Source organism: Schistocerca cancellata, chromosome 5 (assembly GCF_023864275.1).
Source record: "Schistocerca cancellata isolate TAMUIC-IGC-003103 chromosome 5, iqSchCanc2.1, whole genome shotgun sequence".
Classification (NCBI taxonomy): domain Eukaryota; kingdom Metazoa; phylum Arthropoda; class Insecta; order Orthoptera; family Acrididae; genus Schistocerca; species Schistocerca cancellata.
Window position 1 is genome coordinate 128,675,018 of NC_064630.1, and position 26,338 is coordinate 128,701,355.

General features: G+C 45.6%; 1 protein-coding gene across 1 annotated transcript in view; it reads right to left on the bottom strand.

Annotated features, from left to right (window-relative positions):
* LOC126188395 (odorant receptor Or2-like) overlaps positions 1 to 26,338 on the bottom strand; it is a 60,467-nt gene that overhangs the window by 26,524 nt on the left and 7,605 nt on the right. Inside the window, exons 3-4 of the mRNA XM_049929996.1 lie at positions 17,950 to 18,183; positions 2,493 to 2,743 (exon numbers count right to left, since the gene is read on the bottom strand). Of these exons, the coding sequence (XP_049785953.1) occupies positions 2,493 to 2,743; positions 17,950 to 18,183 (485 nt within the window). The remainder of the gene's footprint in view (positions 1 to 2,492; positions 2,744 to 17,949; positions 18,184 to 26,338) is intronic.

The window sequence follows — 26,338 nt, forward strand, 5'->3', positions numbered from 1 at the left end:
ACAGTGTGTTCTTGACGAAAATTATCGTATTCGGTTATTATTGGGAGATGGGCATAAAAGAGCAAATTACTCGTACTTTTGTTCAAATTACGGTTTCACTTTTTGCCGTTTGTGTCAGCTAAGCTTGATAGCGGTCGTTGACCGAAACTAGTGGCGAATTGTGCAAAATAAATGACAGCTGAAGGTTGCACCATTAATTTTAACAATTATTTGGAGGCTTAATATCCCCACCTACAAACATACGAAAATTCGCTGAAGGATGAATCAAAATTCAGGACGAAGACCGTAGTGGCTGACTGTCCCTGGTGATACCGGAAGTGGTGGAAACTGTGCAGCAAGCAATTTTTCAAAATCAGAATAAGAGATGTGGGATGATGACAAGAGGTATTACGCTTGTGCATGACAATGCAAAACCCCATACAGACAACGCCACGCGAAACGTGTTGTATCAGTTGGGATGGGAGTTTTTCAACCATCCATCCTACAGATTCGGCCTCGTCCCAAGTGCCTTTCAGCTCGTCCGTCTCATAAAGCGTTTTCTGTTAGGTAAATCTTTCCCTAAGGACGCTGAGGTGCAGACTGAAGTGACTTGGTGGCTCCGGACGTTGGCAGAAGACTCTTATGACATGGGCATACAACTACACTACTGGCCATTAAAATTGCTACACCACGAAGAAGACGTTCTACAGACGCGAAATTTAACTTACAGGAAGAAGATGCTGTGATATACAAATAATTAGCTTTTCAGTGCATTAACGCAGGTTGGCGCCGGTGGCGACACCTACAATGGACTGACATGAGGAAAGTCTCCAACCGGTTTCTCATACACAAACAGCAGTTCACCGGCGTTGCCTGGTGAAACTTTGTTGTGATACCTCGTATAAGGAAGAGAAATGCGTACCGTCACATTTCCGACTTTGATAAAGGTCGAATTGTAGCTTATCGCGATTGCGGTTTATCGTATCGCGACATTGCTGCTCGCTCGAGATCCAATGACTGTTAGCAGAATATGGAATCGGTAGGTTCAGGAGGGTAATACGGAACGCCTTGCTGGATCCCAACGGCCTCGTATCATTAGCAGTCGAGATGACAAGCATGGCTGTAACGGACCGTGCAGTCACGTCTCGATCCCTGAGTCAACGGATGGGGCGTTTGCAAGACAACGACCATCTGCACGAACAGTTCGACGCCGTTTGCAGCAGCATGGACTATCAGCTCGGAGACCATGGCTGAGGTTACCCTTGACGCTGCATCACAGACAGGAGTGCCTGCGATGATGTACTCAACGACGAACCCGGGTGCACGAATGGCAAAACGTAATTTTTCAGATGAATCCAGGTTCTGTTTACAGCATCATGATGGTCCCATCCGTGTTTGGCGACATCGTGGTGAATGCACATTGGAAGCGTGTATTCGTCATCGCCACACTGGCGTAATACCCAGCGTAATGGTATGGGGTGCCATTGGTTCCACTTCTCGGTCACCTCTTGTTCGCATTGACGGCACTTTGAACAGTGGACGTTACATTTCAGATGAGTTACGACCCGTGGTTCTACCCTTCATTCGATCCGTGTGAAACCCTACATTTCAGCAGGATAGTGCACGACCGCATGTTGCAGGTCCTGTAGGGGACTTTCTGGATACAGAAAATGTTCGACTGCTGCCCTGGCCAGCACATTCTCCAGATCTCTCACCAATTTAAAACGTCTGGTCAATGGTGGCCGTGCAACTGGCTCGTCACAATACGCCAGTCACTACTCTTGATGAACTGTGGTATCGTGTTGAAGCTGCATGGGCAGCTGTACCTGTACACGCCATCCAAGCTCTGTTTGACTCAATGCCCAGGTATATCAAGGCCGTTATTACGGCCAGAGGTGGTTGTTCTGGGTACTGATTTCTCAGGATCTATGCACCCAAATTGCATTTCTTCTTGGTGTAGCAATTTTAATGGCCAGTAGTGTAATTGTGTACCATGTTGAGATGTGACTATGTTGAGATGTATCCAGTGAATTTATGTAATTAAATAAATATTTCTTATTTAATGACTTTCTTTATCGGTCATCGGAACTTACTTTTTTTATGCATCTGAATATGTTACAATTAGCACCCAAAACACTTGTTCTGCTCTTCACGTCCCCTCCTTAAAATGATGTTATTCAGTGCCTCATGCCACTAGCCCCCTCCTCCATCTCCTCAATTTCCCTCTTTCCTAATGATTGCCGCGCCATGCGGGGACCCAGGTTTTTAATGATTTGTCAAATTTATTTCATTTTAACTTTGTGTCCTGAAGTACGATTCCGGTCTGTCTCTCATCCCTGTCTTGCAAACTAATGCGCTGCGCATTAAGTGTCAATTTCACGGGTATGTACTTGCCAACACGGCATTAAATACCTTAGAAAGCGGCAGCCGCTAGTCAGCGTACCATACCACCTCCCTGACCAGTGACCTGCTGTCTACGAGCCACCTACAAACTCTTATGGAAGCGGCCTCACCTGTCGACGTCCGTGTGGTAGCGCACGCACTGGGCCAGCCTGCGTCGCACGCACTCCTCTGAGGTGTCTGCTGGAGCGGCCACGTCCCTGCGGCTGTGAGCAGGCTGCACAGAGCACATGCTCTCTGCCATCAGGTTGAGCAGCCGCAGCTGGCCAGACAGGTAGATGATGAGCGTCACGAAGAAGCCGTCCAGCGTCGTGGACAGGATGTAGCCGTAGAAGAAGCCCAGGGACACCCCGGCGAACATCAGCTGCACGACAGAAATGGTAGAGAGAACAAATGCAAAGACTAATAAGAGAAATTGGTACAGGCTTGTGACTGGAACGCCGCGTGGTAAAAGGACCGCTTCGTATGCGTGGGGAGCCATTCTTCCCGTTGTGTCACAATGGCGTTGCTCTCTCTCCGAAGCATTGTGGCTTCGGGGTTCGATGGCATAGCGTCTTGACAGTGGCCCAGTGTTTATTTGTGTGTGTGTGAGAGAGAGACAGAGAGAGAGAGACAGACAGAGAGTGAGTGAGTGAATGTGTGTCTGTTTTCAAATGGTTCAAATGGCTCTGAGCACTACGGGACATATGAGGTCATCAGTCCCCTAGAACTTAGAATTACTTAAACCTAACTAACCTAAGGACATCACACACATCCATGCCCGAGGCAGGATTCGAGCCTGCGACCGTAGCTGTCTGTTTTCATAAATATCTAATTTATGATATATAATCCAATGTTTTACAATGCCTCGTGAAATTGTCCGGTGCCACGCTGCTAGCTGAAAGAAAGAAAAATACTCCTGAAAACAACTTGTCCTGCGGTCCTTAAATATTAAGCTCACTGTTACACTAAGAGCGTTATTCTGTTATTAACTAACTTGTTGCGCCTCCCATATGTTTTCCTTGCTCAGTTTGTATCTTTGCTTAATAGGAACGAACAGCTTCGCGTTGTGGATGCTCTTTAGAGATACGATTGCATCATAAACAAAATCACCAGGTGTGAAGCATATGTGTCAAGCTCGAAGTGACTGAAGAATATTGCCGCGCGGGATTAGCCGAGCGGTCTTGGGCGCTGCAGTCATGGACTGTGCGGCTGGTCCCGGCGGAGGTTCGAGTCCTCCCGCGGGCATGGGTGTGTGTGTTTGTCCTTAGGATAATTTAGGTCAAGTAGTGTATAAGCTTAGGGACTGATGACCTTAGCAGTTAAGTCCCATAAGATTTCACACACGTTTTTGAACGTGAAGAATATTATGAAGTGCTTCTTTGGCACGGTGATTTATTTACAATATGTGTGTTGCTTGCACTGCAACAGGTTATACACTGTCCTGGAAAATCGTTAAAAACCATATCACGATACAGTGCCGTCCACTGGAACGTATAGAAGTGTATGTAACTTTCATCTCTTATTTGAATGAAATACAATGTTTTAATATCGAAAAAAAATATAAAGTGGCACTATATATACCGATATTCCTGTCAAGTGTAGGAGAGGACGACAAGCTGCTGATGCAAACATTAACGTAATCGAAAACGTTAGCCATCTGAAGGTGGGCAAGATAGCACGAAACCGGTTATAGCACTGAAGTAAGACAGTTCCAAATTATTTGTGGCTGGTAGCGTTTTTCAACAACAGTCATTAATGGCCACGCATGGATAAAAGAGCAAAGTTTGCACAGATGACATACAGGTGACGTACACGACTTAGCTAACCACAACAGCGACAGGAAGGGTTACCCGCTGCAAAGTTAAAGAAAATAAATCTGCCAAATCCTGATTATAGCAGACCCGTGCAAGGCGGGACTGAGGCTAAGTAAAAGAAGAAGATGCTGTGCAGAGACGGTGTTCAGACTGCCATGTAATGAATATTGTTTTAGGTAAGTTCCTGAGCTCCTATCGATTTCTTTGTGTGTGTGAATGGAGGAGGGGAGGGGGGGCACATCAAGCGTTTCGTGTATGTAATACCGACAGAACATACTCAAGATTTAGTCGCCTGTTCGGCTGAAGGCTGGATCTGGAGCCATTTGGTTGTTTTCAGCTTGACAGATGATCATTACCATGCAGATTCCTGTTGAACATTAATGTAAATGGACAACCTTTTCAGCAAATTGGCAGTCTGAACATCGTATCTAAACACGGCCAGCGTCAAAACCTTCATGGACCCACAGCAGGGAAACTGTGCACCAGTGACATGTTTGTCACATGGAAAAACTTTTTTATCGCCTCTGACCACTTTAAGTTCTTTATACGTAGTTTTTTCACTCGAAGACTGAGAAATCTAGTGAAGCACATCACTGAAGGCATTGATCTATTTCACCCATTCATATATGCATGTGCTTTTGAGTGAGACTGCATCTGCTAACACTATGCAAATATTTGTAATTAGAAAAGAAACGATCTACATCAATATAAACGAGAGGTCCATCTCTTGTTTTTAAATGGTAATCAGAATTCTTATTCTTTGTACATCCTCCACAACAGGGTTTTTGTCTAAGCTATAAACTGTCTTTTGTTTTTCAATAACTTAAATCGCAACGTTCACTTCTGTCAAAATGGTCCAATGTCCTTCTTCTTCTTAATCAAGCTCCGTAGTGCTGTTGTCAGCATGGAGTGTCCGTGTACAACACAGAGTACATCTTGCTGTTCCTGATATCTGACGGTTCTTCAGTCTTTCATTAAAATGAAGAATCATCTGGTAAAAGTCCATAAATATGTATAGAGCCTGAAAATCATAACATGTAAACATTGCATCTTCCAACCAAGTACCCTATCTAGTGTTGACAGGGGAACGTAGTAAGGAAAGCCCTGTACTTTGTATTTACTTTTTTCTTCTGGCAGTAGCATTTTCCTATATTTTCTTAATGATTGTTCCTTTTAATGGTCATACTTAGTCCTTAAGGTCACAATAGCAAACAAACGCTGTTGAAACTTTGCGTCACGGTTGCATCGTCTGCCTCCATCTAGAATAAATTACACTACGTCTAATTTTTTCATATAGGGCATGAAAGGAAATCTTCTTGTAAGCATTCTCATCGGGAACCGACTTTCTAGTACAGTTCTCGACATATGATTACATAACGGCTTTATCGAGCTTGGAAAGGGGAATGTCAAATGCTAACAACACTGCCACTGAGTAATAAAAAATATACTATATTTACGAGTATAAAAATATTTCTTATTCTTGCAGTTCTTTGTGCTTTCACCATGCTGCTGAAGACTACTTGGTTAACGCTTTTCATCAGCTGTGATTGAGACTTTAAAATCCTGCACCTTACCGCAAATTCGTTACCCTGAAATGTTTAACGATTTCAAATATTCTACCAGAGCTCACTATACATTTTAAGATCCGAGATGCAGATAAAATAAAGGGAGAGGAACACGACAAATCGCACGAGCTATACTCTCTAACATGTGTGACGTCCTGAGTCCAAACTGCTTTGTTCGTGGAGTGCTCCCAAGATAGGCAACCAGCAAATCACTTGGTAGGCGTTGCCAGGACTCACGTACTTAAATAGTCTGCCTCGTCACAAATTTTCGTAATTTTGGATATGTATCCCCGTGAATATCAGAGTTGGTCACTCTTAGTTGTTTCTCTTGATTGTTTTGTGTGTGTGTGTGTGTTTGTGTGTGTGTGTGTGTGTGTGTGTGAGTGTGTTTGTGTGTGTGTGTATGTGTGTGTGTGTGTGTGTGTGTGTGTGTGTGTGTGTGTGATTGATTGATTGATAGATTTCACACTTTGTTCTAGTGCTTCGTCCATTTTCTCTCGCATATCATTTAGATTTTATTTTTTGTGACGATGGGACAATAGGGTGTTGCATTACCACATGACGTTCCTTTCTTTAATTTATGTCACATGTCAAAACATTTCTACAGAACGTGTTATTGCACCTTTTCTATCTCTGTTGAATCAACAGTTGATGTGTAAACAGTTATCCAACAGAAATGAATCGCTAGAAACCTACTATTCCCGAATAGTCTGGGAATGAGAATGAGTAGGAAGGAGAGGGTGCGAGGAGAGCAGCAGACGTGATTCTGCATTCATCAGTATCAAATAGGGCACACAATATGGCTAAAGATCCGCTATAGGTATGTGAGCATTTCAGAGGAAAGAGGTAAAAGCTAGTTCTAACCTCAATAATATAAGAAACCAACACAGCACGGAGACATGGTGTCACCTCGAGGGTACAATCAAGACTGAAAGTACTTCATTTTCCAGTACCAAACGCAAATTTTCAGAGGAGATTGAGATCCAGCGGGATGCATCTGTAGGCACAATGATCGTGTGAAACCCAACTCGCTCTGTTCGTCCACGAGACCCACAAAGGAATAGATACCGGCGCCCAGGTTGATTCCGCGTTCCTTGACTTCCGGAAGGCGTTTGTTACAGTTCCACACTGTCACCCAAGGAGCAAAATACGAACGTACAGAACACCAGAAGAGCTGTGTGACTGGACTGAAGAGTTTCTAACAAACATTACACAGCGTGTAATTCTCAACTGAGAGAAATCTTCCAGTGGTAAAGTAACTTCGGGAGTACCCCATAAGCCATGACGGGCCCCCTCTTTGAATATCCATCCACCGCCTGGCGTTTGTCACTTCCCGCAGCTCGAAGCTTGTAGCGCCAGATGGTGTGATAGAGCCGCTGCTGGGCGGATCGCACGCGCAGTCGGTGTTTTGAAGCCGGTACTGGGGGACGAGCCGCGCAGAGCCTGTGGGCAGTATGTGCCGTTTGGCCGAACTTGACGTGCCATGAAGTGATTGGTAGCCTTTTAAAAGTTTTGTTTTATTTAATAGTTGTGAGCACGGGTGTTATCAAAAGCCGGAACGTTAGTGTGGTCTTGGCTATTTGAATTTGCTATTTGTTCTTCTCGTTGGAAGTCATGTTATGCAAGGAGCTTTCTGATACGTGTTGCGAGACTTAATACCTTGTGGCGTTGCCGTGGAAGGGGTTAGAGTCCCGTGAACAGTCGGAGATACTTGTTCTTCCAATTCAATTTCATACTTTTAACAGTGGTTTGGATGATTTGGTAATCCTGCACATTGTTTCTAGTGCGACCATGTTTAGTCTTAGACCAAGTTTTTGAAGAGGATCATCCGAAGTGTCAGTTGATCTGCACAAGCACTGTGGTCGCGGAGTTGTATTAAGTGAGAGTGACAGTGGAATTTAAACGCCCCCTTAGTCCGTTGCAGTTTTCTACTGTTGTGGTACGCTTTGGCTGTCTTGGACCTGGACTTAGTATGTGCTCATCTTATTGTGGCTGTTAAAGGCGCTTCTGTACGTCGGCTTCATTGTATGCACAGCCTTGGGCTGCCTTCACTCACGTTATGTTGAAAACTGAAATTTGTATTAAAATTGTGTATATTTTGATGTTCGTGACTTCGTTGAGTCAAGTGCTCTTGTTGGACAGTGTCGAGCTCAGTTAGGATGGCCACATGTTGGTCGGTTGTAGATGAATCGCACGTGTCATATTGAGATGTCGTCCAGATTTGTGACAATATAGCCCGTTGATAGTTCAAATGGCTCTGAGCACTATGCGACTTAACTTCAGAGGTCATCAGTCGCCTAGAACTTAGAACTAATTAAACCTAACTAACCTAAGGACATTACACACATCCACGCCCGAGGCAGGATTCGAACCTGCGACCGTAGCGGGTTCTCGGTTCCAGACTGTAGCGCCTAGAACCGCACGGCCGCTCCGGCCGGCTCCGTTGATAGTAACTGGCGCATTTGAGGTTCACGGGGTATAAAAGGCAAAGGGTGTAAAACTATTAGTTTTACTAAGCTCTGAAGGTTTCTTATCCGTTCGTTCACTAGCCATTTGTGAAATGAAGAGTAGAAGAAATTTATTGCCTGTCTCAAGGCTACTTATAGCTTACTAGATTTAAGTGTTCAACTATTTGTTATTGTTTTCATGGGGGTGATCTTTTGTGATGATTTATTTATTTACATATTTACCTTTTGCTACAAGTCGGTTCTAAGTAGAATTATTGGTTCTCCTCCTTTTTAAATGGCGTTCTTGAGCCGCTATGCATTCAAGTTCACTTACAGAATCACTTAAGTGTTTTCTAGGATATACCTTAAGATAATTTTCACTGTCTGTCTAAAGGCAGATATCAATCTGTGCGCACACGTTCTCTTACTATTACTTAACTGCTCATTGGGACGAGATTTAAGGTAACTTTCTCTGACTTTCTGAAGGCAGTTGTGTAAAATTGTGCACCTTTCTGCACTATTAGATTGTCTACATGCACTTGGAGGCTTTTTTTAAGAATTTCCTTATCCTAGTTGTCTCTAGGCAGCTGTAAGTTTCTCTTTCTACCGGTGTAGCTACTAAGTTTTTAACCTCTGAAATGAGTTACGCTTCTATGTTGTCTTAAGCAGCCATCCGTTTCTAAATATTAATTATTTGTTCATTTGTTGAAGCGTTTTCTGAGTTGTGGTTTTTAAAAGGGAAACTTTTGAGTCTGTCAGACACGGCTTTTATTTTTAAATATTGCACTATTTAAATTGTCACTAAACTAAAGTGTGTAATTTCTTACATTTGCAAAGTTCAGACTATTGTTTGTATTCCTGTTAATCTATCTGACTTTAGTCATGTTTCTTAAATAAATATGTTTTAATAAACAATGGTGAACGACGTGAATCCCAAACCCTCCAGTTGTTCCACTCGATTTCCTGTTTGCCTGCTGGTGGTTTGAACCCCTGGAAGAGTTACAGGATTACTACTTTCTACAGTATATACGAAATACATAGAGCATAATGTCGGAAGTCCCATGAAGCTTTCGGTTTATGTTCTTGGCTAGAGAGAAGCCGCAACATTAAAAAACCTGCACTGAAATAGCCTACATGAAGACTCGAAGAAGATCGCTGCTTGATGCAGAGATTGGCAATTGACGCTCAACATAAACAAATGTAACGTACTGCGCATAAATACGCAGAAAGGCCCCTTAGTGTATGATTACATGATTGATAAACGTTCACAGGAAGAAATCACATCCACAAAATACCCTGCCGGAAAAATATGCTACACGCACAATGGCAAAGTTATTTCATAAACAGGTGATGTGACAGGTAGTTTATCATTGTAGGAATATGATAACAGTTTCAGATCAATTGAAACACACTTGTCACAGTAAAGGATGCCCAAACAGTGGTGGAAGAGCACACTGCTAGTCAGCAGCCTTATGTAGACGTGCAGCGTCCTGCTGAAAATGCACTTCAACTTCCTGTCACAGAAATGGCAGTAGCTTGGGGATGCCAAATTGACCAATGAGCGCGCACTGGTTAGTTTACCCTGCAGAGAAGCCAAATGTGACCTCTAATTGTAACTGATGGCTGTCCACACAATGAGGACTGGGGCAGGCGCTGTATGCATTCCTGAAGTGGCCACTCACTGTCCATCAGTTATCTACAGAAAGAACTTATCACCACTGAAGACGAGCGCCATTAAATTCTCGAGTCAGTTCCTTCACAACACCAGAGGAGCCGCGATTGGTGGCATCGTGGTGTCAACAGCTGTCTTGCCACAGGTACATGTAATCTTAGTGCTGCTGCAAGGAGGTGGTTCCCAGTGGTCCTCAGTGACACAGAAGGTGCAGCATATTCCTCAGTTTCCTTCCTGGATGATGTTCGGACGGCCACCGTTGCTCTCACAGTTGAAGTGCGCCTGTAATACATAGTCGTCCAGAGCCTCGCCTACAAGTGTGGGAATGTTCCCCAGAATAGTAATTAAGGTAGCGACTCATCACCGATACAATGTGTCCAACACGTTCAGCAATCATCGATGCGTCCGCCCAACTTCCTACAGCCCCGTAGTGGACCCCGTTAAAACCGCTATAGTCGTTCAATAGGAATACCCCTCGTTGGTCGGGCGTGGGCCTCAGGATGAATGTTAGAATCACAGTTCATCTCTAAACTCAATACAGTTCCGGTCTGCAGGAGGAAAATCAGAGTGCACAGAAACAAGCCTCGTGACTGCCATCAGATGGCTGATAACCGTAACAGATGAATCACTATCCTTACAGCCGCACAGTATGCAGTTATTATGTCCTGGTGCCTATGAACGCAGTCCGTGAGGACGTTACATTTTTCATGGGAGTATCTTTATGAGTATATCTAGTGGAATGAGGACTTAAAACAAATTGCAGGTAAGGTTGGCGCTCGAGTGAGATTCATTGGAAGGATCTTCAGGATGTGTAGTCGATCCAAAAAGGAGGTCGCTTACAAACACCTCGTTTGATCAGTACTTGAATATTGTACATCAGTCTGATACCCAAACGATATTGGATTGAAGAAAGGTATTGAGAATATCCGAAGAAGAGCAGAGCATTTTGTTACAGGTTCATTTAGTTAGCGCGAAAGCGTCACAGAGATCCTCGGCCAACTCCAGTGCATCTTCCTACCTATATCTCCAGAAAAGACCGTGAATGTAAAATTAGAAAAAATGTTCAAATGTGTGTGAATTCCTAAGGGAGCAAACTGCTGAGCTCATCGGTCCCTAGACTTACACAGTACTTAAACTAACTTATGCTAAGAACAACACACACACCCATGCCCGAGGGAGGACTCGAACCTCCGGCGACAGTAAAATTAGAGAGAGTCAAGCTTGCAGGGAGACTTGCTAACAATATTTCTGTTGTGACTTGGCAAGACAGCCAAGTCACAATGCGAGGAGGCCGAAAGGCACGCGTTAAGCTCACGCAGACTGGCGTGAGGTCTGGAACAGTTAAGGGAATTTATAGTAGCAAATAAAGTACGTAGTTGATGTAATACTTAACTTTAATCCATATTTGGTGAACATAGGTCTGACGGTACAGGCTTTACAAGATAACCAGCAAAAGATAAATGGCGCCTTGCTAGGTCGTAGCAATTGACGTAGCTGAAGGCTATGCTAACTATCGTCTCGGCAAATGAGAGCGTAATTTGTCAGTGAACCATTGCTCGCAACGTCGGCTGTACAACTGGGCGAGTGCTAGGAAATGTCTCTAGACCTGACGTGTGGCGGCGCTCGGTCTCAAATCACTGACAGTGGCGACACGTGGGTCCGTCGTATACTAGCGGACCGCGGCCGATTTATAGGCTACCACCTAGCAAGTGTGGTGTCTGGCGGTGACACCACAATTTCCTCCTGCGAACCATTTGTGACAGCTGCAGGAAAGGGGCTAGTAACAGTGGTACAAACACTGACGTGACAAATGGAATACCTTCTCATACCGTGTCACACTTCCTTTTGCCCGGCATATGGCGGCAGCTCGACATGGCACGGGCTCAAGAAGGCACTGGAAGTTCCTCGCATAAATACTGAGGCAAGCTGCGTCTACAGCCGCTCGTAATTGCAAAAATGTTGCTGGTGCACAATTTTGTGCATGAACTGACCACTCCATTATGTCCACCAACTTTCGATGGGATTCGTGTCGGGCCGTCTGCATGACCTAATCATTCGCTCGAACTACTGTCTAGAATGTTTGTCAAACCAATCACGAACAACTATAGCCCAGTGACATGGCGCATTGCCAGCCACAAAAATATCATCGTTGTCTGGGAACGTGGAGGCCATGAATGGCTGAAAATGGTCTCCACATAGCCGAACATGACCAGTTCCAGTTAATGATCGGTTGGACCAGAGGATCCAGTTCGGTCCTTGTAAACACAGCCCACACCATTATGAAGCCATCACAAGCTTGCGCAGTGCCTTGTTGATAACTTGGGTCCATCTCTTCGTGTGTCTGCGGTACTCGAACCCTACCATCAGCCCTTAGCGTTCAACCGATATGGTCACGAGTCCAGGAGAGCGAAGGCACTCGCGTCTGTCTTCTGCTGCCATAGCCCATTAATGGCAAATTTCGTACCACTGTGCTAACGGATACATTCGTCGTGAATCCCACATCGATTTTTTGCTATTGTTTCACTCAGTGTTTCTTGTCTGTTAGCGCTGACAAATCTGCGCAAAAGCCTCTGCTGTCGGTCGTTAAGTGAAGCCCGTCGGCAACTGTGTTGTCCGTGGTGAGAGGTAATGCCTGAATTTTGGTGTTCTCGGCACTGTGACCTCAGAATGATGAATTCCCTAGCAATTTCCGAAATCGTGTGTCCTATGACTCCAACTCTAATTACCATTGCAAGTTCAAATAGTTAATTCCCGTCGCGCGGCCATAGTCGTGTCACCTTCTCACACGAATCACCAGAGTACAAATGACATCCCCGCCAATGCAGTACCCTTTTATACCCTGTGTACGCGATACTATGGCCATCTGTGTATATGCGTATCGCTATCCCATTATTTTAGTCATCTCGGTGTAAAGTACCCTGTTCCACACACTAAAAGATGTCTTGCGGAGAACGGATGTAGAAGTACATGTAGATATTACTATTTTTCAAAAACCAATGAAACGCCCGCTAAAACCGCTGGGCAATACAGGTAACAGGATTGTGGAAAGGGCTACGGGTTGAGGTCAGTTTCTGCTTCTACACTCCTGGAAATGGAAAAAAGAACACATTGACACCGGTGTGTCAGACCCACCATACTTGCTTCGGACACTGCGAGAGGGCTGTACAAGCAATGATCACACGCACGGCACAGCGGACACACCAGGAACCGCGGTGTTGGCCGTCGAATGGCGCTAGCTGCGCAGCATTTGTGCACCGCCGCCGTCGGTGTCAGCCAGTTTGCCGTGGCATACGGAGCTCCATCGCACTCTTTAACACTGGTAGCATGCCGCGACAGCGTGGACGTGAACCGTATGTGCAGTTGACGGACTTTGAGCTAGGGCGTATAGTGGGCATGCGGGAGGCCGGGTGTACGTACCGCCGAATTGCTCAACACGTGGGGCGTGAGGTCTCCACAGTATATCGATGTTGTCGCCAGTGGTCGGCGGAAGGTGCACGTGCCCGTCGACCTGGGACCGGACCGCAGCGACGCACGGATGCACGGCAAGACCGTAGGATCCTACGCAGTGCCGTAGGGGACCGCACCGCCACTTCCCAGCAAATTAGGGACACTGTTGCTCCTGGGGTATCGGCGAGGACCATTCGCAACCGTCTCCATGAAGCTGGGCTACGGTCCCGCACACCGTTAGGCCGTCTTCCGCTCACGCCCCAACATCGTGCAGCCCGCCTCCAGTGGTGTCGCGACAGGCGTGAATGGAGGGACGAATGGAGACGTGTCGTCTTCAGCGATGAGAGTCGCTTCTGCCTTGGTGCCAATGATGGTCGTATGCGTGTTTGGCGCCGTGCAGGTGAGCGTCACAATCAGGACTGCATACGACCGAGGCACACAGGGCCAACACCCGGCATCATGGTGTGGGGAGCGATCTCCTACACTGGCCGTACACCACTGGTGATCGTCGAGGGGACACTGAATAGTGCACGGTACATCCAAACCGTCATCGAACCCATCGTTCTACCATTCCTAGACCGGCAAGGGAACTTGCTGTTCCAACAGGACAATGCACGTCCGCATGTATCCCGTGCCACCCAACGTGCTCTAGAAGGTGTAAGTCAACTACCCTGGCCAGCAAGATCTCCGGATCTGTCCCCCATTGAGCATGTTTGGGACTGGATGAAGCGTCGTCTCACGCGGTCTGCACGTCCAGCACGAACGCTGGTCCAACTGAGGCGCCAGGTGGAAATGGCATGGCAAGCCGTTCCACAGGACTACATCCAGCATCTCTACGATCGTCTCCATGGGAGAATAGCAGCCTGCATTGCTGCGAAAGGTGGATATACACTGTACTAGTGCCGACATTGTGCATGCTCTGTTGCCTGTGTCTATGTGCCTGTGGTTCTGTCAGTGTGATCATGTGATGTATCTGACCCCAGGAATGTGTCAATAAAGTTTCCCCTTCCTGGGACAATGAATTCACGGTGTTCTTATTTCAATTTCCAGGAGTGTAATTGTCATTTATGGTTTTTTAGCAACTCTTTCACGGCTGAAGGCCTCCAACAAGAAATCTTAACAAGATAGAAATCCAATTAAGACAGCAATAAAATAATTCAAATACAACATCCGCAAAGTGCAATACAAAAGGTTGAGGGCCACAATTAATTTCCAAATTTTTTTAATATATTACCATAGACCATTAAAGGCAGAAGGCCAACAAGAAATCTTAAAAAAATCAAAATTCAATTAAGGTAGCAATAAAATAATTAAAAACCCAAAAGGCAACATATGCAAGATGCAACGCAAATGGCTGAGGGCCACAATTAAATTTCAAAACTTCCGAATATATTACCATAGTCCTTTAAAAGCAGAAGGCCAGCAGTGTTTAAGTTTGAAAGGTGAATTTAAAATTAATTTTCCAAAATTTTAGGAAACAAGCAATAATCATAAGCCTAACTCAGAAGGTCTCCAGGGAAGTCGGGCTGCCCTCGTTCACTTTTTTTTTTTTTTTTTTTTGTTACTCTCATTTTGTTCGTAATTGATCGTTGTATTTGTTTGGGGCGGACGTTTTATGAAACCTGTTGAAGTTCATCGTTCATACATTAACTCAGTTTTTTTCTTACAGAGGGCTGCTAACCCTCTGACCGAACACGATGAGCTACCGTGCCGGCAGACCTAGGTGAGACAGGTGGTGAGCCCAAGTATACTTGATCCGTCGGAATCCAGCCAGGGGACAGCCACGGACCGACCGACAGACCAACCGCTTACTTGCCTCGAAAGAGGCAAGTAAGCATTGCAGATAGCCAACTCATGAACGATCGGCGAACCAAAACGCGTCGTCAGGTAGGGCGACCGACCGACGATCCACCAAGACCGTTGCCCGGCTCAAGCAATGCAAGGCGGCGATGGTCGGGAAAGACATGTCGTTGCAGATCTCACTGCTGCTGCAACGCGACTGCCCTAGTACCACATCGCCACTCCGACTGGCAGGTTCGGACTGCACTCCAGACGCGCTCCAACTGATTGGCAGACCCGAACCCACCACGAAACTCCCGACGCGAAATTCCAATCCGAACTGCTTACGACAGACAACGAACCGGAAGTCATAGCAGCCTAGCAAAGATACTACAAGAGCGGATACATCGATACGCGCTGCTAACGCCGCTCACGATCGAAGCAAAGCAGCAACTCAGTGACAGTAGTAATTTAAATTAACGTAGTGAGGTGGAAGTACGTTAAAAACAGGGTATAAAATACACGATGGCGGGCACATGAGCCACGCACGGCTCAACCAAGATGCTGTGTAAACTCGTCCAACATGTCTTCCATGGGAAACTCTTTGGTCAAAAACTATATTTCAACAATGGGTCTCAAAAACACGGTAAACAGTATTTGTCGTGAAAGAGTTAGATGTGAGGAAGAGCCATTGTTGCAAAGGGCGCTGGCCGGCTGCTGTGGCCGAGCGGTTCTAGGCGCTTCAGTCTGGAAGCGCGCGACCGCTACGGTCGCAGGTTAGAATCCTGCCTCTGGGATGGATGTGTGTGGTGTCCTTAGGTTAGGTAGGCTTAAATAGTTCTAAGCTCTAGGCCACTGATGACCTCAGAAGTTAAGTCGCATAGTGCTCAGAGCCATATGAATCATTTTACAAAGGGCTCTAGCTAAAAAAGGTGCAAAAAGTGATTGAACCGTGGAAAAAATTGCTGTTTTGAAGAGCGCGCCGCAGCGCAATGTGTGAAGCAGTCGCCCTCCGTTTCTGGCGGTGGCGCCGCTGTGGCAATCGGAGCTTTGGTGTCTCCCTTTGGTGGGAAAGGGGAAAGGTTGCCTGTTCACGTGTATTTAAGGGGCGCGATGAGCTCGCCAGTCGCGGTTGGTCAGTCGGAGTGAGTCTGGATCAGTCTCGCGTCAATAGTTGCTGGTCTGTCTCTCCTTCGGATTTGTGCGGTAGTTAGTGTCTGTCTGTCGTCGGAGTGCTAGTATGTCTGTCGTTTGGATCACACTTTAAAGCTGGGAAATGAGAGTCTTGCCACTCAGCCTGTAACAGAACTCAGCTAGTGGTCGCCCAGTCGGGGCTGAGTTCCTGCATCTGAGTCTGCGCGTTAGGCCGCCAGTGTGCTCGAGTTGCTCGGGCAACGGTCATTGGCGGTTGGATCGATCGGTAGGTCGGTCGCGCACTGAGACACAAGATGACTTGTCCACCTTGAGCGTCGGCGTATGTGAGGTCGCCACGTGAGTCCAGTGGGCCGCGCCGTATAGGGAGAGGTAGTGGCATCGCGGTCGACACGAGAGCAACAGGAGTCAACCCACGACATCGGGCTGGCCTGTACGTGCTACGACGCCGTGAGATGGGAGATAGGCGCGCCTTCCTGTGTCCGTTGAAGCGGCTGGCAGCGGACGGTTCGGAAGAGAGTTGGGGGTGCTGCACCAGGTCTTCGCCAGAAATCGCAGTATATTAGAAGTTAAGTGACTGGAAATATGTTGTTTCATTTACTTGTTAAATTCTACTTGTTTTCTTGGTGAGGTCACCAGCTGCTTTGTTTTGGGGTAGTCTCACCATTGTTCGCCGTTTGTCCACCCGCGGGATGGTGCTTTTTTATGAATTGAGTGGTCCGTTTTTCCCTTGTGGAGTAGGGGCGGGTTAGAGGAACCTGCGGTTCGGGTTGTTCAGTAATCTTCCTGTCAATCTGCCATACGTTAATAGCTACCTCCCGTCATGTTTGGCGGATTCGGTGTTAACGAATTTATTGCTTGAAGTTTAACGGCCGAATTCCTGAAATATGTTTTTATCTTGCCTATGATCTTGAGAGGCTGTATATGTGTAATGTAGAGCATGTTTGTATATTTTATGTAAGACTGCATGTCATGGGTTTATATTTAAATGGTCATTTTAGTATATAAAGTTGCCACCCTTTCACCGGAAGAGTTTTTTTTAATTTTTTTTAATCAAGTTGCACCTTCGGTGGCAAGTAAATTTTTTTAATGTTAGAGTTTTGTACCATTTCCATCCCTCCTACGGGGTGCATAGTTTATATGCTTCTGTGAGTTCTTAAAATTTTTAGTTTAAAGTAATCTGGTGTGTTGCAGATTGGTACCAGTTTAGTCTTTCAGAGGTTGTTGTGAGCGGTCGTGATTACGGCCGTGTCAAAAGGCAGCGGCAAGGTTGTCAGCCCGAAAGCTCACACTGTCAATATTTGTTCTTTCTGTCTCTGAATAAAATTGTAACTTGATATTTTGAGGGTGCTTTCTGATTATAATTTTGAATCTGTTTGAAAAACAAAAAAGGGGATTTTTAGGAATAAAATTTCCATTTGTTGAAAGAAATTTAATTTCTTTTGATCAGTTACCCACTGGCAACTACTTCCACGCTCACGTAGTGTGATTAAATGTGTTAAAGTTTTTGATGAATCGCTAGTAAATAAAGTAAATTCTTAAGAAACGGTTTTGAAAGTAAATTCGCGGTTCAGTGATGAAGATGAAAAAAAAGACTCAAGAGTGGCAACTATACTACTGGAGTGTTCATCTCATTTCTTTTTACTAACGACAGTATAAGTAGGAGGAAATTGTACGCTGCAGCAGCTGAGAAACCTCGGTGCGGCGATTACCTCGTACGCGGGCGACACGGTGAAGGGGAAGGGGTACCAGACGAGCACGGGGAAGCCGTCCTTGGCCCTGCAGCCGGCCGCGGGGCAGACGCGGCCGCGCACGGCGGGCAGCGCGACGCCGCACACGTACGCCACGGCGCCGATGGCCACGTGGCCCACGACGACGCGGCGCGCCCGCCGGCCGCAGCGCGCGAACACCGACGCCTTCTCGCCGGCCAGCTCCCGGCCGTACTCCTGCGGGATCAGCGCCGACGCCCACCGTTACGGTCGCTTCACTCTGCACGTCACCGGGACGTCACGGAAGGGTGGTGGAGAATGTCACCATACTACTACCAACGCTTACCTCCAATAGTCGGTTACCGCTGGATCCAAACATGCATTACTAGCCATTAAAATTGCTATACCAAGAAGAAATGCAGATGATAAACGGGTATTCATTGGACAAATATATTATACTAGAACTGAGATGTGATTACATTTTCACGCAATTTGGGTGCATAGATCCTGAGAATCAGTACCCAGAACAACCACCTCTGGCCCTAATAACGGCCTTGATACGCCTGGGCATTGAGTCAAACAAAGCTTGGATGCCGTGTACAGGTACAGCTGTCCATGCAGCTTCAATAGGATACCACAGTTCATCAGGAGTAGTGACTGGGGTATTGTGACGAGCCAGTTGCTCGGCCACCATTAACCAGACGTTTTCAATTGGTGAGAGATCTGGAGAATGTGCTGGCTAGGACAACAGTCGAACATTTTATGTATCCAGAAAGGTCCGTATAGGACCTGCAACATGCGGTCGTGCTGAAATGTTGGGTTTCGCAGGGATCGAATGAAGTGTACAGCCACGGGTCGTAACACTTCTGAAATGTAACGTCCAGAGTGCCGTCAATACGAACAAGAAGTGACCGAGACTTGTAACCAATGGCACCCCATACCATCACGCCGGCTGTTACGCCAGTATTGCGAGGACGAATACACGCTTCCAATGGGCGTTCACCGCGATGTCGCCAAACACGGATGCGACCACCATAATGCTGTAAACAGAACCTGGATTCATCCGAAAAAATGACGTTTTGCCATTCGTGCACCCCATCTGTTGACTCAGGGATTGAGACGTGGCTGCACGATCCGTTACAGCCATGCGGATAAGATGCCTGTCTTCTCGACTGCTATTGATACGAGGCCGTTGGGATCCAGCACGGCGTTCCGTATTAGCCTCTTGAACTCACCGATTCCATATTCTGCTAACAGTCATTGGATCTCGACCAACGCGAGCAGCAGTGTCGCGATACGATAAACCGCAATCGCGATAGGCTACAATCCGACCTTTATCAAAGTCGGAAACATGATGGTACGCATTTATCCTCCTTCCACGAGGCATCACAACAACGTTTCACCAGCCAACGTCGGTCAACTTTTGTTTGTGTATGAGAAATCGGTTGGAAACTTTCCTCATGTCAGCACGTTGTAGGTGTCGCCACCGGCGCCAACTTTGTGTGAATGCTCAGAAAAGCGAATCATTTGCATATCACAGCATCTTCTTCGTGTCGGTTAAATTTCGCGTCTGTAGCACGTCATCTTCGTGGTGTAGCAATTTTAAGGGCCAGTAGTGTATTTAATGTGCCCACGAAAGAGAAGAGAAACACATCGAAAAACTTCTGATAACTGTAAATTCAAGACATTTACACACATTCAAAAATATCAAACATTGTTACACAACATGATTTTCTTTCTTTCATTTTTAATTTTTTAAGCAACTCGTTTCGAAGCATCTCAATATATACACCAGAATAAATAGCAAACAGTGCCACCTGTTAGTGCCGTCGGGGACTATTTGTGTAAATGGAGTTATTCGCATCTGGAAAGTTGTAGTTTCATTTCTTATTATTTTAGGATACATTTCATTATAAGCTTAAATGCATTCTAAGACAAAAAGAAAACGACGCACCGCTAAGGAATTGTCCGAATGGGACGGAAATCGAAAGATGTTATGTACATCTACAGTCAAACGAATGATTGCAGTTTCAGAAAAATTCGATAATTTATTCCAGAAGAATTCCACAGATTCAGCAAATCAATAACGCTTTGGTCCACCTCTGGCCCTTACGCAAGCATTTACTCGGCTTGTTGTTTATAGAGCTGCTGGACATCCTTCTCAGAGATATCATGCAAAATTCTGTCCAGCTTGCGTATTAGATCGTCAAAATCCCGAGTTGGCTGGAGGGTCCTTGCGCCTGGACACTTCCCTTGTTGAAAGCCCTTCCTCGCACAAAGTAACGACGCGGACGCGATCGTACCCCGGTATTGACCGTCTAGGCATGGTTGAACTACAGACAAGACGAGCTGTGTACCTGCTTCCTGGAGGAATGACTGGAACTGATCGGCTATCGGGCACCCTCCGTCTAATAGGCGCTGCTCATGCACGGTTGTTTACATCTGTGGGCGGGTATAGTGACATCTCTGAACAGTCAAAGCCTTCAAAGCAACCTACAGTGGACGTTTGTAGAGTCAGCTCTCCTTTTTATACCTCCATGTGAAAGAGTCGAGAGTTGACAATACTGCTGGTAGGGGGGGTGAATGTCAGTGTGGGCCTGCGTTTAATACAGCTGCGTGCAATTGTAGTGCACACAGCATTTCCTTCTGTGCTCTGTGTTGCGGTGCCCTGAGGAAAATCTGCGGCTTGGTATACGTAAGGTGACGATGTGTTGAGATGACGGAGGAGGATATACACCATGGATTATTTAACATAAAATCGCCACGAGACGCTGAGAGAAAGATGGCAGTCTGCCACCACAATCATGACACCCACGTCAACAACGCGTCTAGAAGGATAAGTTGATCAACAGAGTTTGAAAAGTGCAGCTCTCAAGACTTTCTCTTTGAACTTTTTTTGACTGTCAGTTACCTTAATCGTTTTTGTTACCCATCATAATAAAAAATTTTAGTTGCTCTATCGAAACATAAAGACAAACTTACTTCAGTCATATTATTTGGCTCTAAAGTTTATTTCATTTCGCTTCACGAATTCTTCCTGACATTACATAACATTTCAAGCCATTTCAGCCAAGTTACAGAATTTTACTATCTGTACAATACCTTTGAGATTGCTTATTGTGTCACTTTTCTGCGTAGTTAATAAACTGAATAATGAAAAGTGTGAAGTCATCCACATGAGTACTAAATGGAATCCGCTAAATCTCGGTTACACGATAAATAATAAAATATAAAGGATGTAAATACTAAAACTAAAACTAAATACTTAGGGTCTACATTTACGAATAAAGATATTGTTTACATTACGCTTGTCTTCCCTCTTCTGCAGTATTAATATGTGGTGTGGAGTCCGCATCAGGCGGGATTGACGAAGGAAGTCGAATAAGTTCAGAGAAGGGCAGCTCGTTGTCTATTACCGCGAAATAGGGGAGAGAGAGCTATCATAGTTACGGCAAGATCTTTTCATGAAACTTCAATCACTAACTTTCTCCTCAGAGTAAGAAAATACTGTGCTGGTGCCCACTTACGTAGGGATAAATGAACTTTATAATAAAATAAGAAAAAATTAGAGGTCGCAGGGAAAGGTGTAAGTGTTCGTTTTCCACGCGGACTACTCGAGAGTGGAACGGTAGAGAAATAGCTTGAAAGTTGTTACATGAAACCTCAGCCATCAAATTAAGTAAACTACTGAATAATCCTATAGATGAATAACATAGTTCATATGAATGTATGTGTATGTGTGTGTGTGTGTGTGTGTGTGTGTGTGTGTGTGGGTGTGCGTGTGCGTGAACATTTTCCTATAGATATTAAAACTGTTCTTACGTAAATATAGTGTTAGACTATACTAAACCATTAACCATACCTACGTCAAGCTTTCAGTTATCGTACGAACAAAATTGTTTTTTTCCCCACTAATTTCGATTTCAGAAGTGTATACCCAAAAGTAAAGCAGTCTAACTACGTGAGCTTATAAAATTATGTTTGTAACACGACATTGGAAGTCCAGCATGCCTACTGTCGTAATTCCTAGTTGGACACGGTATTTAAGTAGTAAATCCCGACGGCTACATTACAGACTATCTGCAAGGGTCAGTGTGTGGTTAAGAGTTTTTGTATGTAATGCTGGAGCCCATGGCAGAACTAACGGAACCGAACTGGTAGCGTGTAGGTAATGTGTTATTCGTCGTAACTGGTGATTCGAGAAGCATTGTACAAGACAAGTGCAATACTTGGCCTCATGAACTTTGGTGTCGAAATATCATATTATCACTAGCACAAAAAAAAAAAACTGCATATCTGGTGCTGCAATGGAACCTAGCAAGAAAAATAAAATTAAACGATGTAACAATTACAAGAGTAGTAACGAGATATCTAGAGATGTCCCTTAAGAAAGAAGTAATTGCACACATCAACAGGGTAAGCAGGCCGGAAACTTGCTGCGCAAAACTGTTAACAAAGCAAACAGGCAGTTTTAATTTCGCCTGAAAACATCTAAGCGTACCAAGACTCCATATTAGCAGCAGCTGTAGGATTTGGTGTGAGCATTTGTGCCCAATTGCTTACAGATCGTGAACGTAGCTACATCATAAAGTGCTGCTGAGCCTGACTGCCTACTGCACGACCCCAAATGATGCGTAGTTCATAGTACTAAAAATACGCACGTTGGAAATCAGGAAAATAGGGGCTCTCTATTGCTTAAGGACAACGTACCAAATGGAAGTACGACTTCTGAAACTGAGACTAATACGAAAATGTTAAAATATAATTGTAGTTTACAGCTACAGCAAAACGATTGGGACACTTCAGGCACAGGCATAAGAAAATTTGAATTTCGCCCTGACATAAAAGTGAGGGTAAACAGGTTGAAAAGAGATTACTTCACCCATCTTCTAGATTGGTACATTACCTGACACGTCATGATCCGTATGGTACTTATCTTCTTAAGGCAATGTGGGCACTCCAAACACATTGTGGGATTTGCGCTCTACGAAGACGCAGCGGATAATGACGTTAAGGACACTGTGTCCCGAAGTAACGTGACCAACGAGTCGACCTGGCGCATCCTGGTTACTACTCAGTAACACCACCCAGAGAAGTCGAAGAGGACTTCAACTAGCGTTCAACTGCACATCAGCATGTTTCCATTAAGGGAAGTCTACATTCTGTAGAGATGGAGGGAAGGTGACTGAGGTCACCGAACACTGAAAGAAATGCTTCTCTAACTGCCTACCTCATTAGAGGAAGTGATTGTGGAAACCTGGATTCTAAGGAACTACACTGAATTGTGGAATCGACTGCCACAATGTAAATGCTGTTAATAGGCCACTATCGCCAAAGGAATCCCGCAGACAATGTCTGTTGACTCGGGTTATTTAAGGAGTTGCGGGAACAACCTCAAACAAGGAGGAATAACAATTTTAGTTACTTGTTTTGCAAATCAAACTGCCTTTTCCTGCTGCTATTTATTTTATTTAATCCATACGCGTTTCGCCTTCTACTGTTTTAAGGCGTCATCAGTGGGATCTATGATGATATAGTTTTTTAGTTATAGATTATCAAACAGTTCACTTCGCGATTTTTTGTAAAAAATGTAATTACTTACGATTTGTTGATTTGCGTTTCCTCACATCTGGTCTGGAGGTCGCGCTACCACTTTTATCACTGTTCTATATTCACCTCTTCGTGTTTTCGCCATCCACACACTGTTCAGCATGGTTCAAAATGGTTCTGAGCACTATGGGACTAAACTTCTAAGGTCATTAGTCCCCTAGAACTTAGAACTACTTAAACCTAACTAACCTAAGGACATCACACACATCCATGCCCGAGGCAGGATTCGAACCTGCGACCGTAGCGGTCACGCGGTTCCAGACTGTAGCGCCTATAACCGCACGGCCACCCCGGCCGGCTGTTCAACATGTTTGTCACTCTTTTTGTGGTGGACTATCGTTCTTCTGTCACTCGATACAACTATTTCGTTATACACTCCTGGAAATTGAAATAAGAACACCGTGAATTCATTGTCCCAGGAAGGGGAAACTTTATTGACACATTCCTGGGGTCAGATACATCACATGATCACACTGACAGAACCACAGGCACATAGACACAGGCAACAGAGCATGCACAATGTCGGCACTAGTACAGTGTATATCCACCTTTCGCAGCAATGCAGGCTGCTATTCTCCCATGGAGACGATCGTAGAGATGCTGGATGTAGTCCTGTGGAACGGCTTGCCATGCCATTTCCATCTGGCGCCTCAGTTGGACCAGCGTTCGTGCTGGACGTGCAGACCGCGTGAGACGACGCTTCATCCAGTCCCAAACATGCTCAATGGGGGACAGATCCGAAGATCTTGCTGGCCAGGGTAGTTGACTTACACCTTCTAGAGCACGTTGGGTGGCACGGGATACATGCGGACGTGCATTGTCCTGTTGGAACAGCAAGTTCCCTTGCCGATCTAGGAATGGTAGAACGATGGGTTCGATGACGGTTTGGATGTACCGTGCACTATTCAGTGTCCCCTCGACGATCACCAGTGGTGTACGGCCAGTGTAGGAGATCGCTCCCAACACCATGATGCCGGGTGTTGGCCCTGTGTGCCTCGGTCGTATGCAGTCCTGATTGTGGCGCTCACCTGCACGGCGCCAAACACGCATACGACCATCATTGGCACCAAGGCAGAAGCGACTCTCATCGCTGAAGACGACACGTCTCCATTCGTCCCTCCATTCACGCCTGTCGCGACACCACTGGAGGCGGGCTGCACGATGTTGGGGCGTGAGCGGAAGACGGCCTAACGGTGTGCGGGATCGTAGCCCAGCTTCATGGAGACGGTTGCGAATGGTGCTCGCCGATACCCCAGGAGCAACAGTGTCCCTAATTTGCTGGGAAGTGGCGGTGCGGTCCCCTACGGCACTGCGAAGGATCCTACGGTCTTGGCGTGCATCCGTGCGTCGCTGCGGTCCGGTCCCAGGTCGACGGGCACGTGCACCTTCCGCCGACCACTAGCGACAACATCGATGTACTGTGGAGACCTCACGCCCCACGTGTTGAGCAATTCGGCGGTACGTCCACCCGGCCTCCCGCATGCCCACTATACGCCCTCGCTCAAAGTCCGTCAGCTGCACATACGGTTCACGTCCACGCTGTCGCGGCATGCTACCAGTGTTAAAGACTGCGATGGAGCTCCGTATGCCACGGCAAACTGGCTGACACTGACGGCGGCGGTGCACAAATGCTGCGCAGCTAGCGCCATTCGACGGCCAACACCGCGGTTCCTGGTGTGTCCGCTGTGCCGTGCGTGTGATCATTGCTTGTACAGCCCTCTCGCAGTGTCCGGAGCAAGTATGGTGGGTCGGACACACCGGTGTCAATGTGTTCTTTTTTCCATTTCCAGGAGTGTAGTTGTAGGAGCAGTAGTATCGACAGTAGTACTAAAATATTAGTTACTGATTAAAGTGTCAATAGCAGTTTTGTATAAGTGGAAAGTATTTTTCTTCTTTCCGTTTCTTTGCTGTAGTACTACTTTTTTGTAGTATTTTTAAGTACCAAGATGTAATACTTATTGTAAACACTTCTTAGTAAAACCAGTTTGTGCGTTGTATGGCCTATTTCAGCTCTATTCCGCGGAAACTAATTACTCTCTACTTGTTTTTTGTTTCTTTTGTTCACGTTTTCTTTCTCTTTTGTTGTTTAAAAAAAGAGGGTTGGACCACCCATTTTATTTTTTATACGTCCACTCAAGTTCCATCGAAAACTTTACGATTATGAATCCAGCGCTGGCACAAATAATAGAAAATGTTACCCTTCAGGTGATTATCCCACTGATACACAAACTATGCATCACCGACGCCATTGGCGTTAATTTCTTTTAGAATCACTCTCACTAGAGTTATAAACCTAAGGAATGGTAAGACCCCAGAAATAGACGTCAATGGAACAATTGACCTCTGCACTCGTATCAGACTGCTTCTAACTATCTTTGATGGCAGAACGCCTAAACCGTTAATATTTTGAATTATGCAAAAAAAAAAAAAAATGTGAGCAAGGTGGTCAATTATTTAAATGACAAATTTGTCTTCAGTTGATGACCCTATATGCAACTGTCAAATGAAACAAGAAGATGTAAACATTTCCTATTTTCAGAATGAGATTTTCACTCCGCAGTGGAGTGTGCTCTGATTTGAAACTTCCTGGCAGATTAAAACTGTGTGCCGGACCGAGACTCAAACTCAGGACCTTTGCCTTTCGCGTGCAGGTGCTTTACCAACTGAGCTACCCAAGCACGACTGACGATCCGCACTCACAGCTTCAATTCTGCCAGTACCTCGTCTTTCTACCTTCCAAACTTCACAGAAGCTCTTCCTATTTTACTGCAGTTTCATCGTT